This window comes from Lampris incognitus, chromosome 18 (assembly GCF_029633865.1).
Source record: "Lampris incognitus isolate fLamInc1 chromosome 18, fLamInc1.hap2, whole genome shotgun sequence".
Lineage (NCBI taxonomy): Eukaryota > Metazoa > Chordata > Actinopteri > Lampriformes > Lampridae > Lampris > Lampris incognitus.
This window is the reverse complement of record NC_079228.1, coordinates 42,118,557-42,135,688: the sequence shown is the minus strand read 5'-3', so window position 1 is coordinate 42,135,688 and position 17,132 is coordinate 42,118,557. Positions and strand designations below refer to the sequence as shown.

General features: G+C 45.0%; 1 protein-coding gene across 1 annotated transcript in view; it reads left to right on the top strand.

Annotated features, from left to right (window-relative positions):
- Nucleotides 1-17,132, top strand: part of LOC130128803 (ETS domain-containing transcription factor ERF-like) — a 90,412-nt gene that overhangs the window by 47,184 nt on the left and 26,096 nt on the right. The window contains exon 2 of the mRNA XM_056298543.1: nucleotides 3,621-3,855. Within this exon, the coding sequence (XP_056154518.1) occupies nucleotides 3,621-3,855 (235 nt within the window). The remainder of the gene's footprint in view (nucleotides 1-3,620; nucleotides 3,856-17,132) is intronic.

The window sequence follows — 17,132 nt, the reverse complement described above, 5'->3', positions numbered from 1 at the left end:
ATGTATGGGAACATTTTGCTGGTTGTGATGAGAAGTGTCATGTGTGGGAGCACTTGTCGCTGGTTGTAATGATAAGTGTAATGTATGGGAACATGTCGCTGGTTGTGATGAGAAGTGTAATGTGTGGGAACATGTCGCTGGTTGTGATGAGAAGTGTAATGTATGGGAGCACTTGTCGCTGGTTGTGATGAGAAGTGTAATGTATGGGAGCACTTGTCGCTGGTTGTAATGAGAAGTGTAATGTATGGGAACATGTCGCTGGTTGTGATGAGAAGTGTAATGTATGGGAACATGTCGCTGGTTGTGATGAGAAGTATAATGTATGGGAACATGTCGCTGGTTGTGATGAGAAGTGTAATTTATGAGAACATGTCGCTGGTTGTGATGAGAAGTGTAATGTATGGGAACATGTTGCTGGTTGTGATGAGAAGTGTAATATATGGTAACATGTCGCTGGTTGTGATGAGAAGTGTAATGTATGGGAACATGTCGCTGGTTGTGATGAGAAGTGTAATGTATGGGAACATGTCGCTGGTTGTGATGAGAAGTGTAATGTATGGGAGCACTTGTCGCTGGTTGTGATGAGAAGTGTCATGTGTCGGAACATGTTGCTGGTTGTGATGAGAAGTGTCATGTGTGGGAGCACTTGTCGCTGGTTGTAATGAGAAGTGTAAAGTATGGGAACATGTCGCTGGTTGTAATGAGAAGTGTAAAGTATGGGAACATGTCGCTGGTTGTCATGAGAAGTGTAATGTATGGGAGCACTTGTCGCTGGTTATAATGAGAAGTGTAATGTATGGGAGCACTTGTCGCTGGTTGTAATGAGAAGTGTAAAGTATGGGAACATGTCGCTGGTTATAATGAGAAGTGTAATGTATGGGAACATGTCGCTGGTTGTGATGAGAAGTGTCATGTATGGGAACACATGTCGCTGGTTGTAATGAGAAGTGTAATGTATAGGAACATGTCGCTTGTTGTGATGAGAAGTGTAATGTATGGGAACATGTCGCTGGTTGTGATGAGAAGTGTAAAGTATGGGAACATGTCGCTGGTTGTGATGAGAAGTGTAATGTATGGGAACATGTCGCTGGTTGTAATGAGAAGTGTAAAGTATGGGAACATGTCGCTGGTTGTGATGAGAAGTGTAATGTATGGGAACATGTCGCTGGTTATAATGAGAAGTGTAATGTATGGGAACATGTCGCTGGTTGTGATGAGAAGTGTCATGTATGGGAGCACTTGTCGCTGGTTGTAATGAGAAGTGTAATGTATGGGAACATGTCGCTGGTTGTGATGAGAAGTGTCATGTATGGGAGCACTTGTCGCTGGTTGTAATGAGAAGTGTAATGTATGGGAACATGTCGCTGGTTGTGATGAGAAGTGTAAAGTATGGGAACATGTCGCTGGTTGTCATGAGAAGTGTAATGTATGGGAACATGTCGCTGGTTATAATGAGAAGTGTAATGTATGGGAACATGTCGCTGGTTGTGATGAGAAGTGTCATGTATGGGAGCACTTGTCGCTGGTTGTGATGAGAAGTGTAAAGTATGGGAACATGTCGCTGGTTATAATGAGAAGTGTAATGTGTGGGAACATGTTGCTGGTTGTGATGAGAAGTGTAATGTGTGGGAACATGTCGCTGGTTGTGATGAGAAGTGTAATGTATGAGAACATGTCGCTGGTTGTGATGAGAAGTGTAATGTATGGGAGCACTTGTCGCTGGTTGTAATGAGAAGTGTAATGTATGGGAACATGTCGCTTGTTATGATGAGAAGTGTCATGTATGGGAACATGTCGCTGGTTATAATGAGAAGTGTAACGTATGGGAACATGTCGCTGGTTGTAATGAGAAGTGTAATGTATGGGAACATGTCGCTGGTTGTAATGAGAAGTGTAATGTATGGGAGCACTTGTCGCTGGTTGTAATGAGAAGTGTAAAGTATGGGAACATGTCGCTTGTTATGATGAGAAGTGTAAAGTATGGGAACATGTCGCTGGTTGTGATGAGAAGTGTCATGTTTGGGAACATGTCGCTGGTTATGATGAGAAGTGTAATGTATGGGAGCACTTGTCGCTGGTTGTGATGAGAAGTGTAATGTATGGGAACATGTCGCTGGTTATGATGAGAAGTGTAATGTATGGGAACATGTCGCTGGTTATGATGAGAAGTGTAATGTATGGGAACATGTCGCTGGTTGTGATGAGAAGTGTAATGTATGGGAACATGTCGCTGGTTATGATGAGAAGTGTAATGTATGGGAACATGTCGCTGGTTATGATGAGAAGTGTAATGTATGGGAACATGTCGCTGGTTGTGATGAGAAGTGTAAAGTATGGGAACATGTCGCTGGTTATAATGAGAAGTGTAATGTGTGGGAACATGTCGCTGGTTGTAATGAGAAGTGTAAAGTATGGGAACATGTCGCTTGTTATGATGAGAAGTGTAAAGTATGGGAACATGTCGCTGGTTGTAATGAGAAGTGTAAAGTATGGGAGCACATGTCGCTGGTTGTAATGAGAAGTGTAAAGTATGGGAACATGTCGCTTGTTATGATGAGAAGTGTAAAGTATGGGAACATGTCGCTGGTTATGATGAGAAGTGTAAAGTATGGGAACATGTCGCTGGTTATGATGAGAAGTGTAATGTATGGGAACATGTCGCTGGTTGTAATGAGAAGTGTAATGTATGGGAGCACTTGTCGCTGGTTGTAATGAGAAGTGTAATGTATGGGAACATGTCGCTGGTTGTGATGAGAAGTGTCATGTATGGGACCACACGTTGCCTTGTAACACATGTCAGCAGCTCCTCAGCCGAGGCATCACATACATTCCAGCACTGTAACATCAAACGTCCTCCCTGTTTGCTGGTGCATGTTGTTGGCTCATCATCCATTTGCCTCGTTCCCGCTTCTCTTGATCTCCACATCTCTCCCAAGTGTCTCGTCTTTGATACTCCTTTATCTGATTCAGTACTCTTCCCTTCTGTCTCCCACTAAATGGTTTCTCCTCCTTTGCTGGTTTCCACCCCAGAAGTAGTTCTTAAACTGTTCCACACTGTTTGTAGAAAGGCCTGGACTTGTATGTTGTTTAAGATGTGATGCCACAGTTTGTTTCAGCTGTGCAGTGGCTTGATACACCGTATAAATCAACACACACTTAAGAGAACACTGACTGTTCTGAACGCTATCCAGAACTACTTGTTATGTCAAGTGCAGTGTAAACACTAGATATTGTCTCCATGATGGAAGAATCAACTACACAAACAATTTAGAACTTCCTCTGTCATGCAAACCGACAGGGCACAAGCACAACCGCATTTCATATACTGGGACATATTGAGGCCCCAGGATGCCAGATGGGCTGTCACCTTAAATCACATGACATGACATGACATGACATGTGCCCTCTCCATAAGCAAGCTCAACTGGCAGAGTTTTAGCACTGAACTTCAACACATAGTGAAGCAGGACTTCAAGGTTTTTAGCCTTGATCTCATGCAGGGTTGTTGTGCAGGGTTAACATAGCCAGATAGGCCTTGTCACATTGTCAGTGACTCATGTACTTCTTTATTCACTAGTCTGACTTCTTCTCACCCTCTTTCATTTCTCCCCCCTCCCCAGGCTTTGCCTTCCCAGAGTGGGCCTACAAACCTGAGTCCAGCCCGGGCTCCAGACAGATCCAGCTGTGGCATTTCATCCTGGAGCTGCTGAGGAAGGAAGAGTACCATGACGTCATCGCCTGGCAGGGAGACTATGGCGAGTTTGTCATCAAGGACCCTGATGAAGTGGCCCGTCTCTGGGGAGCCAGGAAGTGTAAACCACAGATGAACTACGACAAGCTCAGCCGAGCACTAAGGTGAGATGGGCGTAGAGAATGGAGGGAGAAGAAAGTAAATGATTGACAGATTGTGTGTTTGCGGTTGGTCTGTGGGCCAAGTGACTTGCGATAGGCTTAAATGAATTGACCTTTCGCAAAGTGCCGCCCCAGAACGGTGCTTGTCCAATCCTACCTTAGCAACGGTCCATCAAGCTTTCAAACACAGCAAAATGCTGAAACAGTGTGCTTATGGGATCTGCAGACCGGATACTAGATATGTGAAAAGTTTGGAGGGGTGTAATTTCCTTTCCCTTCCCCAAACCCAGAACGCAAGAAGCCTAATGTGGGCAATAGATTTCACAGTATAGCAGACCCCATGGGCAGCTTAATCCATCCAAAATCAACACAAATACCTGTCTGCTCCAAGCTAAGCTTGCTACTAGCTATTATTGATAGCTAATACAGCTAACGTATTATTACTGTTACTTTTACCCACACAATGCGCTGATTTCTTCCTTCATGTTTTGGTGTTTTCTGGCTGCTTCCTGGATAGTTCTGAAATGCTTGACGGGCATAGCAACAGTAGCTAAGGGGGGGGGCGGGACTTTGCGAAAGTTCAATTGCTTGTGAGAAAGAAGCCGTGTTATTGGCTCAGCTAAATCATTAATGTGGGAGAGGTGTTGTGATGGGTTGGCCTGAATACTTTTGTGTGTGAGAGAGAGAGAGAGAGAGAGAGAGAGAGAGAGAGAGAGAGAGAGAGAGAGAGAGAGAGAGAGAGAGAGAGAGAGAGAGAGAGAGAGAGAGAGAGAGAGAGAGAGAGAGAGAGAGAGAGAGAGAGAGAGAGAGAGAGAGAGAGAGAGAGAGAGAGAGAGAGAGAGAGAGAGAGAGAGAGAGAGAGAGAGAGAGAGAGAGAGAGAGAGAGAGAGAGAGAGACTTCTGTGATAGGCGCTCATGTGAGGGGCATGGAGAAAGTGAGCCTGGCTGTGTGCTTTTGTGCAAAGCATGAAATGGATGCTAGCTCATGAGCAAATCAGAGCATCAAGCTCATAATGAAGAGTGTGCATGCATGTATGCTTGAGTGAATGTGAGACAGGAAGAGAGAAATTTAAGAGAAATTAAGTATGTGCGTGTGTGAGACAGAGAGGAGGGTTGTTGTATTCGTGTGGCATGCGTGTCCTTGTTGGTATAGTTGTCTCAATAGCACTTGTAGGCCCCATATCAGGTAGGCTGCTCAGCTTGTGTACTAACTAGAACATTTGGGAACTAGAAAATTTACTGATCTGTTGGGGTTTTTCCATTGGCACTTTTGGCCACGCTGAGTCAAACCATGCCGCGTTCATTTGTGTTTCCATTACGACTTTTAACGTGGCGAGCTGTGTCGAGTCACGCCCCAGATGGACCATCTCTGGAGTCGAGCCAAAAGCACATCAGACCCTCCTCCAAGCAAGTTGTGGTGACGTCAAATGGGCTTCGTCCGTTCAGTGACTCTTCTAGGTCCATTTTGTCTTCCTGTCTCTGTTTTTCAAGCAAGAAGCGGTAGATGCCAAGCAAAATCCTAACAGCCATAGGTGCCGATTTATGTTTTTGCCTGTAGGTGCCCAAGTTAAGAGAATACCACCAGGGTGACCATTGTCACAACATCACTTTTCTTGTACTTGCTTTAGTAATTACCGTGATGGAGGCTTAGTAGACTGCTGTTGTCTGTCAGACGTAGACGCAACGAAATGCAACACTGCTCTGATACAAATTTTGCTGATCCGGGGAGGGCTGCAGACTACCACATGCCTCCTCCCATACATGTGGAGTCAGGAGTTTCACCAGGGGGACGTAGCGCGTGGGAGGATCATACTATTTCCCCCCGAACAGATGCCCAGACCGACCAGAGGAGGCGCTAGTGCAGCGACCAGGACACACACCCCACATATGGCTTCCCACCCGCAGACACGGCCAATTGTGTCTATAGGGACGCCTGACCAAGCCGGAGGTAACACGGGGATTCGAACCGCCGATCCCTGTGTTGGAAGGCAATGGAATAGACCGCTACGCCACCTGGACGCTGCTCTACTGCAAATTATAACAGGCTACACCATACCAGCACACAGTGTTGAGGGGGCAGTATTTACATGCACACTGGCCACAGCGTAACACTAATCGCTCGCGTGTAGTACAACTGCCTACCTAAGCAAAAAAAATCCTACATGAATACCATACCTTGGTATTCATCACGCAGTATTTTCATGCACATTGGCCACATTCACAACTTAACACTACACCGTGTGTGTAATAGTATATGGATGCAGTTTTTTATTTTAAAGATATCATTTTTTAAATTTATTTATTCATTCATTTATTTTTTGACAAGCGTCCCCTGTGGGTGCTCAACCTTTTAGGTGGGTGCTCAAGCACCAGCGCACCCACGGAAACAGCACCTATGGTAACAACAGCTGGAAAATCCATGGTGTGATGAGTAGTTGGCTACCAACATCTGTTGAACTACCAACATCTGTTGAACAGTGCAATAGTAAACAGTACTAAAGAGGGCGCTGTTTTTAAACATCAACTCAAGACAATCGCGTCGTCAGTTGAAGACGTGCCTTCAGGCGGGGAGCGCTGTTGTAATGGAAATGCAAATCCCAGCTGCGCTGTGCTGAGGCACCAAGTCACGCCAAGCCAGCACATGCTTATGGAAATGGCAGTCACCGCCACACTCTGCCGTACCTGGTCCCCCCCCGCCTGCCTGCCTGCCTGCCTGCCTGCCGTGACACAGATGCGCTGCAGATGGAAGGGGGCCCACGAGACAGGCCATGCACCGTGCTTTCCAACAGCGGAGTGAGGCGGATGATGGGGCGACTGCTACACGTGTCCATCCCCGTTTCTCGCCCCAGCCGGACCAACCCAGTTGGTCCGGCTGGGGCGTTGTGCTTTGGCCTGACTCCAAAGATGGTCCATCTTGGCCGCAACTCGGCAAGTTTGAACTTGGTAATGGAAACAAAAATCAACACGGCATGATTTGACTCGGCGCGGCCAAACGTGCCAATGGAAAAACTGCTGAATGCGCGCCGGGCTGTGTCTATTGTTTTTCCAACCAATTTTAGATCAAGCCACGCCCCTAAACTCAGCCTAACCCTAACTTGATTCTGCGTTCACATGGAATCCGGTAAACGGCAGACGGCATTATTGTGGCTTAGAGCAGGATGATAAAATCAGATGACAACGGCAAATTACGCCAACATGGGCAGTCGGCATTTGAAGTGTTTGTCGTCCTCGGCGATGGGCTTCGCCAGCGGCTGTTCCGTAGCACATCACCAAACAGGAAGTATGGCGGATTAATTTTGTAGGTACATGAATTGACAGAATTACTGTATATAATTAAAACAAACACAAAACACATTCGAACAATTTAATTTTTTTCTGCAAACAATACATCACCATAGCAACCCATGTAGTTGCTATGGTGATGTAGTCCCCCCCCCTTCTTTTTTTTACCGTCCTGCCGTTCTGTTGCGCTTTTGTGGTTTTTCGCGTTCTGTTTTGCCAAGTGCTGTTTATCGTCTGGCGGCTCCATGTGAACGAGGCGTAACGCGTACCTTGCCTGACCAGTCGTAAGCCATAGCTAGCCTGTTTCCATTCTAACGCTTTCATCGCACGAAACTTGGGCATGGTTTGATCTAAAGTTGGTTGGAAATCTGATCAAGCCCCCGGGCCCTTCTCTGGGAGCTCACCAGCTACTCCTGCCTCGCACGTCGACTTCCCCCCTTCCCACCCAAACCCTCTCCTCAGCCCCTCCCTGCTCCCCTCAGTCCCTTCCCACTTTTTAGCATTTTTCAGAATTATGCAGTGGGTGGAGTGAGGCTCAGACCTGGAGGAGGAATAACACTTTAAACTCTGGGCTGTTGGTAGATAATGTTTTGCGTGACCGGGTGGGCTGGGGTTCAAGCATCAGGACCAATCAGAAGGCTGTTCAGAGAGCCAGCACTTTGTCAATCACAGAGACAGAAAACAGTCAAAATGAAAAAGGATCGGGTGCCCCGATGGCTCACCTGGTAGAACACTTACCACATAAGGCTGAGTCCTTACTGCAGCAGCCTGGGTTCGAATCCGGCCCGGGTCCTTTGCCTTTCCTGTCTCTCTCTAGACTATCTCTATCAAAGACAGAAAATGCCCAAAAAAATCTTTAAAAAAAAAGCATGTTTTTTAAAAAGGATTGAGTGGAGAGGGGAGGGGTCCCTCTGGATCATCTGACTGATGCTTCCAGACCAGCCTCTGCCCTCCTCCATCCTTATGGCTGCTGGTGAGCACGTGTGTTCTTCTCTACTGTAATTCACACTGCATAAGAGGGCCGACGAAACACCTAAAATGTCAAAGAAAGATGAGAGGTGTTTGGTGGTGAGTCGTGTAGATGCCCACACACGCTCGCTCTCTCTCTCTCTCTCTCTCTCTCATGCTCTCTCTCTCTCATGCTCTCTCTCTTCGCTCTCTCTCTCTGTCTCTCTCTCCCTCTCTCTCTCTCTCCCTCTCTCTCTCTGTCTCTCTCTCCCTCTCTCTGTCTCTGTCTCTCTCTCCCTCTCTCTCTCTCTCCTGCTCTCTCACTCTCTGTCTCTCTCATGCTCTCTCACTCTCTGTCTCTCTCTCCCTCTCTCTGTCTCTGTCTCTCTCTCCCTCTCTCTCTCTCTCTCTCATGCTCTCTCACTCTCTGTCTCTCTCTCTTCGCTCTCTCTCTCTGTCTCTCTCTCCCTCTCTCTGTCTCTGTCTCTCTCTCCCTCTCTCTGTCTCTGTCTCTCTCTCTCTCTCTCTCTCTCTCTCTCCTGCTCTCTCACTCTCTGTCTCTCTCTCTGTCTCTCTCTCTTCTCTCTCTCTCTCTGTCTCTCTCTCTCTTCTCTCTCTCTCACTCTCTCTTCTCTCTCTCTCTCTCTGTCTCTCTCTCTCTTCTCTCTCTCTGTCTCTCTCTTCTCTCTCTCTCTCTCTCTCTCTCTCTCTCTCTCATGCTCTCTCACTCTCTGTCTCTCTCTCTGTCTCTCTCTCTTCTCTCTCTCTCTCATGCTCTCTCACTCTCTCTCTTCTCTCTCTCTCTCTCTCTCACTCTCTCTCCTCGCTGTCTCCTCTCTCTCTCCTCTCTCTCTCTCTCCTCTCTCTCTCTCAGGAGCACATATAAGGTCATGTAAGGTGTTAAGCTCCCAGTTTGTTCTCAGTATCATGTATGTACACACATACAGTGAGTCATAACTGCCATCTCCTGTGCCATAGGTGGGCGTGGCCTATAGTCTGTGAGGCCTTATTACACTGCCGAGTCAGCAGACGCACACATACACAACTCGTTATGTCGGGCTTCTCCAGCCCATCTGCCTCTTGTTTTTGTATAAAATGACACATTTTCTGGTGCCTTTTGGCCTGCCCTTAAATCACATGTACCCGTGTTTACTGTTGTTCTAAAGCACATGTAACCTTGTTTACTGTTGTTTCAAATCACATGAAACAATGTTTACTGTTGTTTAAACCACATTTAACCTGGTTTACTGTTGTTTAAATCACATGTAACAATGTTTACTGTTGTTTAAACCACACTTAACCTTGTTTACTGTTGTTTTAAATCACATTTAACCTTGTTTACTGTTGTTTAAATCACATGTAACCTTGTTTACTGTTGTTTCAGATCACATTTAACCTGGTTTACTGTTGTTTAAATCACATGTAACAATGTTTACTGTTGTTTAAACCACACTTAACCTTGTTTACTGTTGTTTTAAATCACATTTAACCTTGTTTACTCTTGTTTAAATCACATGTAACCTTGTTTACTGTTGTTTAAATCATATGTAACCTTGTTTACTGTTGTTTAAATCACATGTAACCTTGTTTACTGTTGTTTTGGCTTACAAACAAAGTTACCCAGTCACTCTTATAGGAGAACAATTAAAACCGGCTTAGACAGGCTTTGCTGAAAACTACTACTACTACCCTTCTTCTTCTTCTTCCCCTCCTCTTCCTCCTCCTCTTCTTCCCCTTCTCCTCCTCCTCTTTCTTTTTCTTCTTCTTCTTCCAGCTTATTCTCTGTTTCCCAGGGGTTGCCACAGTGGGTTTGATAGTCTCCATCGGTACTGAAAACTACTGCAATATATATATATACTAGAAGAACCCCGCTGCAATGTAGCGGTTTGGTTCTCCACCCGTCTAAATCTCCCTCCTCTTCATCCTGCCAGCTGACCGCCTTCCCCCTGCCCCTAAACCCCCCCCCCCCACTCCAACTCCCTCCCCCAAATGCTCAGAATAATCTGAAATGCCGAGAAAAGTGGTTTACCCCCCCCCACTCCAACTCCCTCCCCCAAATGCTCAGAATCATCTGAAATGCCGAGAAAAGTGGCTTTTAGCCATTTTTAGAAAATGCATATTTTGCATAATTATTATAATTATATTTTAATTTTCTGTTATTTTTCTGGTCCTCTCTGGAACAATACCTACCACCTCCAAAAAAAATTAGGATCATAAGTGCATTTTTGCAAAAATGCATATATTTTGCATAATGCCAAAACATTTCTAAGTCCCAGAATTTTTTTATATAGGTGAAAAAATCAAAAATGCTCAGAATCATCTGAAATGCCGAGAAAGGTGGTTTTTAGCCATTTTTAGAAAAATGCATATTTTGCATATTTATGCATAATTATGCATAATTTTAATTTTCTAGGATTTTTCCCTTACTCTCTGAGATAATACCTACCACCTCCAAAAAGAATTAGGATCATAAGTGCTTTAGTTTTCGGTCTCGCTATCTGCACTAACACCACACACACACATTACGAAAATATATGAGTAGATAGTGTTTGGTAGATTATGTCTTTGTTGTAAAGATGCTTCTTGGCAATAAATCTGATATCAGGCAGCTGATTGTCAGCACCTGGGGTACCAGAAGCTCAAAAAAAGAGTCAATAACAGCAAAATAAGCTGTTTGGCATTGGCAGAGAAGATTTGGCAAATGTTTCATGGTCACAATTAAAACCGGCTTAGACAGGCTTTGCTGAAAACTACTACTACTACCCTTCTTCTTCTTCTTCCCCTCCTCTTCCTCCTCCTCTTCTTCCCCTTCTCCTCCTCCTCTTTCTTTTTCTTCTTCTTCTTCCAGCTGTATCACCCACATACACACCCACATACACACCCACATACTCAGCTCTGCTGCTCATCCCACAAATGCAGGTTCCTTACACATGTGGCGCCATTTAAAAGAGAAATAAACAGGCTTTCCAACGCTATAAGATGTATTGCCAAGAAGCATTGTTACAACAAAGAAATACTCTACCAAACACACATTTCCTTACTTTTTGTACTAAGTATATGTATATATACATACATACATACATACACACACACACATACACACACACACACACACACACACACATATATACACTACCGTTCAAAAGTTTGGGGTCACATTGAAATGTCCATATTTTTGAAGGAAAAGCACTGTACTTTTCAATGAAGATAACTTTAAACTAGTCTTAACTTTAAAGAAATACACTCTATACATTGCTAATGTGGTAAATGACTATTCTAGCTGCAAATGTCTGGTTTTTGCTGCAATATCTACATAGGTGTATAGAGGCCCATTTCAAGCAACTATCACTCCAGTGTTCTAATGGTACAATGTGTTTGCTCATTGGCTCAGAAGGCTAATTGATGATTAGAAAACCCTTGTGCAATCATGTTCACACATCTGAAAACAGTTTAGCTCGTTACAGAAGCTACAAAACTGACCTTCCTTTGAGCAGATTGAGTTTCTGGAGCATCACATTTGTGGGGTCAATTAAACGCTCAAAATGGCCAGAAAAAGAGAACTTTCATCTGAAACTCGACAGTCTATTCTTGTTCTTAGAAATGAAGGCTATTCCATGCGAGAAATTGCTAAGAAATTGAAGATTTCCTACACCGGTGTGTACTACTCCCTTCAGAGGACAGCACAAACAGGCTCTAACCAGAGTAGAAAAAGAAGTGGGAGGCCGCGTTGCACAACTGAGCAAGAAGATAAGTACATTAGAGTCTCTAGTTTGAGAAACAGACGCCTCACAGGTCCCCAACTGGCATCTTCATTAAATAGTACCCGCAAAACACCAGTGTCAACATCTACAGTGAAGAGGCGGCTGCGGGATTCTGGGCTTCAGGGCAGAGTGGCAAAGAAAAAGCCATATCTGAGACTAACCAATAAAAGAAAAAGATTAAGATGGGCAAAAGAACACAGACATTGGACAGAGGAAGACTGGAAAAAAGTGTTGTGGACGGATGAATCCAAGTTTGAGGTGTTTGGATCACAAAGAAGAACGTTTGTGAGACGCAGAACAAATGAAAAGATGCTGGAAGAATGCCTGACGCCATCTGTTAAGCATGGTGGAGGTAATATGATGGTCTGGGGTTGCTTTGGTGCTGGTAAGGTGGGAGATTTGTACAGGGTAAAAGGGATTCTGAATAAGGAAGGCTATCACTCCATTTTGCAACGCCATGCCATACCCAGTGGACAGCGCTTGATTGGAGCCAATTTCATCCTACAACAGGACAATGACCCTAAACACACCTCCAAATTGTGCAAGAACTATTTAGAGCAGAAGCAGGCAGCTGGTATTCTATCGGTAATGGAGTGGCCAGCGCAGTCACCAGATCTGAACCCCATTGAGCTGTTGTGGGAGCAGCTTGACCGTATGGTACGCAAGAAGTGCCCATCCAACCAATCCAACTTGTGGGAGCTGCTTCTGGAAGCGTGGGGTGCAATTTCTCCAGATTACCTCAACAAATTAACAGCTAGAATGCCAAAGGTCTGCAATGCTGTAATTGCTGCAAATGGAGGATTCTTTGACGAAAGCAAAGTTTGATGTAAAAAAAATCTTATTTCAAATACAAATCATTATTTCTAACCTTGTCAATGTCTTGACTCTATTTTCTATTCATTTCACAACATATGGTGGTGAATAAGTGTGACTTTTCATGGAAAACACAAAATTGTTTGGGTGACCCCAAACTTTTGAACGGTAGTGTATATATGTATATACAAAAGTATTGGACACCTGGCCATTACACCTACAGGAGCTTTTATGGTGTCCCATTCTAAATCCATGGGCATTAATAAGGAGTTGGTCCTCCCTTTGCAGCTATAACAGCTTCCACTCTTCTGGGAAGGCTTTCCACAATATTTTGGAGTGTGTCTGTGGGAATTTCTGCCCATTCATCCAGAAGAGCATTTGTGAGGTCAGGCACTGATGTTGGACGAGAAGACCTGGCTCGCAATCTCCATTCTAATTCATCCCAAAGGTGTTCGATGGGGTTGAGGTCAGGACTCTGTGCGGGCCAGTCAAGTTCTTCCACACCAAACTCACCCAACCATGTCTTAATGGACCTTGCTTTGTGCACTGGGGCACAGTCATGCTGGAACAGAAAAGGCCCTCCCCAAACTGTTCCCACAAAGTTGGAAGCATAAAATTGTCCAAAATGTCTTGGTATGCTGAAGCATTAAAATTTCCCTTCACTGGAACTAAGGGGCCTAGCCCAACCTCTGAAAAACAACCCCATACCATCGTCCCTCCTCCACCAGACTTTACAGTTGGCACAATGCAGTCAGGCAGGCAACGTTCTCCTGGCATCTGCCAAACCCAGACTCGTCCATCAGACTGCCAGACAGAGAAGTGTGATTCGTCACCCCACAGAACACGTTTCCACTGCTCCAGAGTCCAGTGGCAGCGTGCTTTACACCACTCCATCCGACGCTTGGCATTGTGTTTGGTGGTGTAAGGCTTGCATGCAGCTACTCGGCCAAGGAAACCCATTCCATGAAGCTCCCAGCGCACAGTTTTTGTGCTGATGTGAATGCCAGAGGAAGTCTGGAACTCTGCAGTTATTGAGTCAACAGAGCGCTGGAGACTTTTACGCACTATGCTCCTCAGCACTCCTTGACCCCGCTGTGTGACTTTACGTGGTCTGCTGAGTTGCTGTTGTTCCTAAACGCTTCCACTTTTCAATAATACCACTTCCAGTTGACTGGAATATCCAGCAGGGATATCCAAAGGAGTTGAATCAAGTGCAACTGGACTGGTATATATCCGTGAAAACGTTTCGCCTCTCATCCAAGAGGCTTCCTCAGTTCTAGCGACGGGGGTTGGTAAATATCTGATCACAAAGAGCCATGCATATCTATAGCTCTGACAACAACTCCTAGAGGATAAATGCTGAGTCTCATCAGCAGCCAGTCAGACTAGCTTGATCTAGTCAGAAAGGCACAAACTGAGGAAGCCTCTTGGATGAGAGGCGAAACGTCTTCACGATATATACCAAGTCCAGTTGCACTTGATTCAAGTCCTTTAGAGAACCATGACCTGGATGAATGAGAACATTCACAGACATCCAGCAGGGAAAACGTTTCACCAACTGACTTATTGCAAAAGTGGCATCCTATGGCAGCACCACGCTTGAATCCACTGAGCTCTTCAGAACGACCCGTTCTTTCACACACGTTTGTAATGCAGCCTGCATGGCTAGCTGCTGGATTTATACACCTGTGGCAAGGAAACACCCGAATTCAATGATTAAGAGGTGTGTCCCACTACTTTTGTACATATAGAGAGTGTGTGTGTGTGTGTGTGTGTGTGTGTGTGTATATATATATATATATATATATATATAGCGTTTTTCCCCCAAAACCGTCAATGGTGTTATAAGTGCTCAACTGATGAGGAGCAGAATATCAACACAGATACAGGAAAAAAAGTTGTAATGCATTACAGTACAGGCCCGTTTCGTGCCTCTCGCACCCATCAGCTGCTTTGATGTATATATGTGTGTGTGTGTGTGTGTGTGTGTGTGTGTGTGTGTGTGTGTGTGTGTGTGTGTGTGTGTGTGTGTTTTTTTGTGATCAAAGGTTTTTATTGATTTTCAAACAAACAGTTGGGTACGGGGGGGGTAGACTTATCGTTTCAAAGCCGCTGGTTACTGCAACAGTAAAGAGTAAAAAGAGAGAGAATGATAATCCCTATCATAACCGTAGTAATACAGATACATTTGGCAGGAGTATGTGCAGTACAGTACGTTGTGTTCTGCAAGCGTTTAATCGCTGTCCCTGATCCAGGAGGTTATATTTGACAAGAAGGATTTCCAGGCTTCCACAGCTGCGGCTTTATTAAGTCGTGCAGTGATATGTTCAAGGTTTACCATGTTGACAAGGCTGTGAGTCCAGAATAATGTCATACCTGTATCAGCTGTATACCAATTTTATATTTGTCTTCTTTGCAGCTGTAAAACCACAAATATCATTTAGTTTTGAGTTTGCTTTAAATGGAGATCATTACAGAGGCACAAGCCTGGATTAGGGGTGTATGAAGTTTCAAGTAAATCAGTTAAAACAGAGTTCATATGAGTCCAAACATCAGAAATAATCAGACAGTTCCAGAACATGTGTAGAAAGCCTCCCAGTGAGGTAGTGTTGCATACATGACAGGAGGTTGTAGTTTCATCTGGAAAGGTGGAAGGTGTTGTGGTGTGGAGTCCAGCTGCAATGAAAACCTGCACACACATGGCTCTCCATGGCACATGGTTAGCCACTGCTGTCCTAGGGGGTCATCTTTCTGATGTACTCTTGGATGCTCCTTGTTTCATCCTGGATAGTGGCTCTGACACCCCCCTCGCTGCTTGTACAGTCTCAGGGAGTTGGAGTTCGGGTGGAACCCTCTGTGCATTGTGAGGAGTTTCCGTGTCTTGACATCTGTGGCCTCTATTTGCTCCTATGGCCAGTTTTATTATACCAGCTGGGTATCTGATGATTGGTAGGGTGTACATGTTGATGACTTGGAGCTTATTCCTACCATGGAGCCATCAAGCAGGCTTCTCAGGACCTGCCTTACTGTGTAAATAGATTAACAGCTGGTTGTAGGTGGTCAAAGGAGGAGAAGGATCCCAACAGGTTGTAGCCAGACACAAGCAATCAGAAGGGAAGAGGCTGTAACGGTGAACCGCTCTGCTCGGTGGGCCTGAGAACTTAACAGGGATGGAGTTTATTCGCCGTAAAGCTTGTGTGTGTGTGTGTGTAGTATACACATACATACATTACTTATGTGTTTGTATGTGTGCAACAGATGTATCGGTCTAAGTGGTGTTTGTGATGCAGGGTTCCCGGGTGCCACCAAAAATCTGTCAAGTACAACTAAACATTTTCATTGGTCGTACCAGTGTTCCTGATATTTAGCAGGTGTGCGTGCATGTATGTATGTGTGTAGCATTTTTTTTCCCCAACCCCATTTCTGCAGACATCCTACTGCATCCTACTCTGCCTCTGATTGGCTCTGCCCCTGATATTTTTACTCACACCATCTCACTCTTCATGCCTAAACCTAACCAATGAAGGCAACGAATACTAGCCAATCAGAGGCAGAGCAGGGCGGGTCTTAACTGTACTAGCCAATCAGAGGCAGAATAGGGCGGGTCTTCACATTACTAGCCAATCAGAGGCAGAGTAAGGTGGGTCTCCACAGCACGACCCAATCAGAGGCAGAGTAGGGCGGGTCTCCACAGTACTAGCCAATCAGAGGCAGAGTAGGGCAGATCTTCACAGTATTAGCCAATCAGAGGCAGAGTAGGGCGGGTCTCCACAGTACTAGCCAATCAGAGGCAGAGTAGGGCAGATCTTCACAGTATTAGCCAATCGGAGGCAGAGTAGGGCGGGTTTGACAGTAATAGCCAATCAGAGGCAGGGTAGGGCGGGTCTTCACAGTATTAGCCAATCGTAGGCAGAGTAGGGCAGGTCTTCACTAAATGCGGGTGGGGGGCAAATAAGGGTTGTAGCTGTGTGAGACCGCAACCTGTACTCCTCCTGGAGTGACATCACAGCCTTAAAACATATTGGTAATTAAAAAGGAAGAGAACTGTTGATTTTTTATTTAATTTTTGTCAAGAAAATTGCTGCAGTGCCCGTTACACCAGCCCCCCGGTCCTGAAAGGCCCAGACCCAATGTCATCGGCGGAGGAAACCGTTCCACCTGTCGCCTGGTATTTGACTTTGTCAAGCACACCAGGCAAAATATCAGCACTTTGAAATTTTATATTTTAAACAGTTAAGGTTGTTGCGGTTTCTTTGTTGTGCTCATTTGAAGAAAAACATGTATCTGTTCCTTTCTTCCTGTTCACATCATGTGTGTAATGTGTCATAAGACGTCACCAGTGTGTTTGGCAGATGACTAAAAAGATGAGACTTAAAATGTGTTATTGTATTATTGCAGCACCAAAAGACGCAAAAAATGTTGTGTACACCTACAATACATGCTGCCACACTGACGTGTACAAGTTACACACACCAG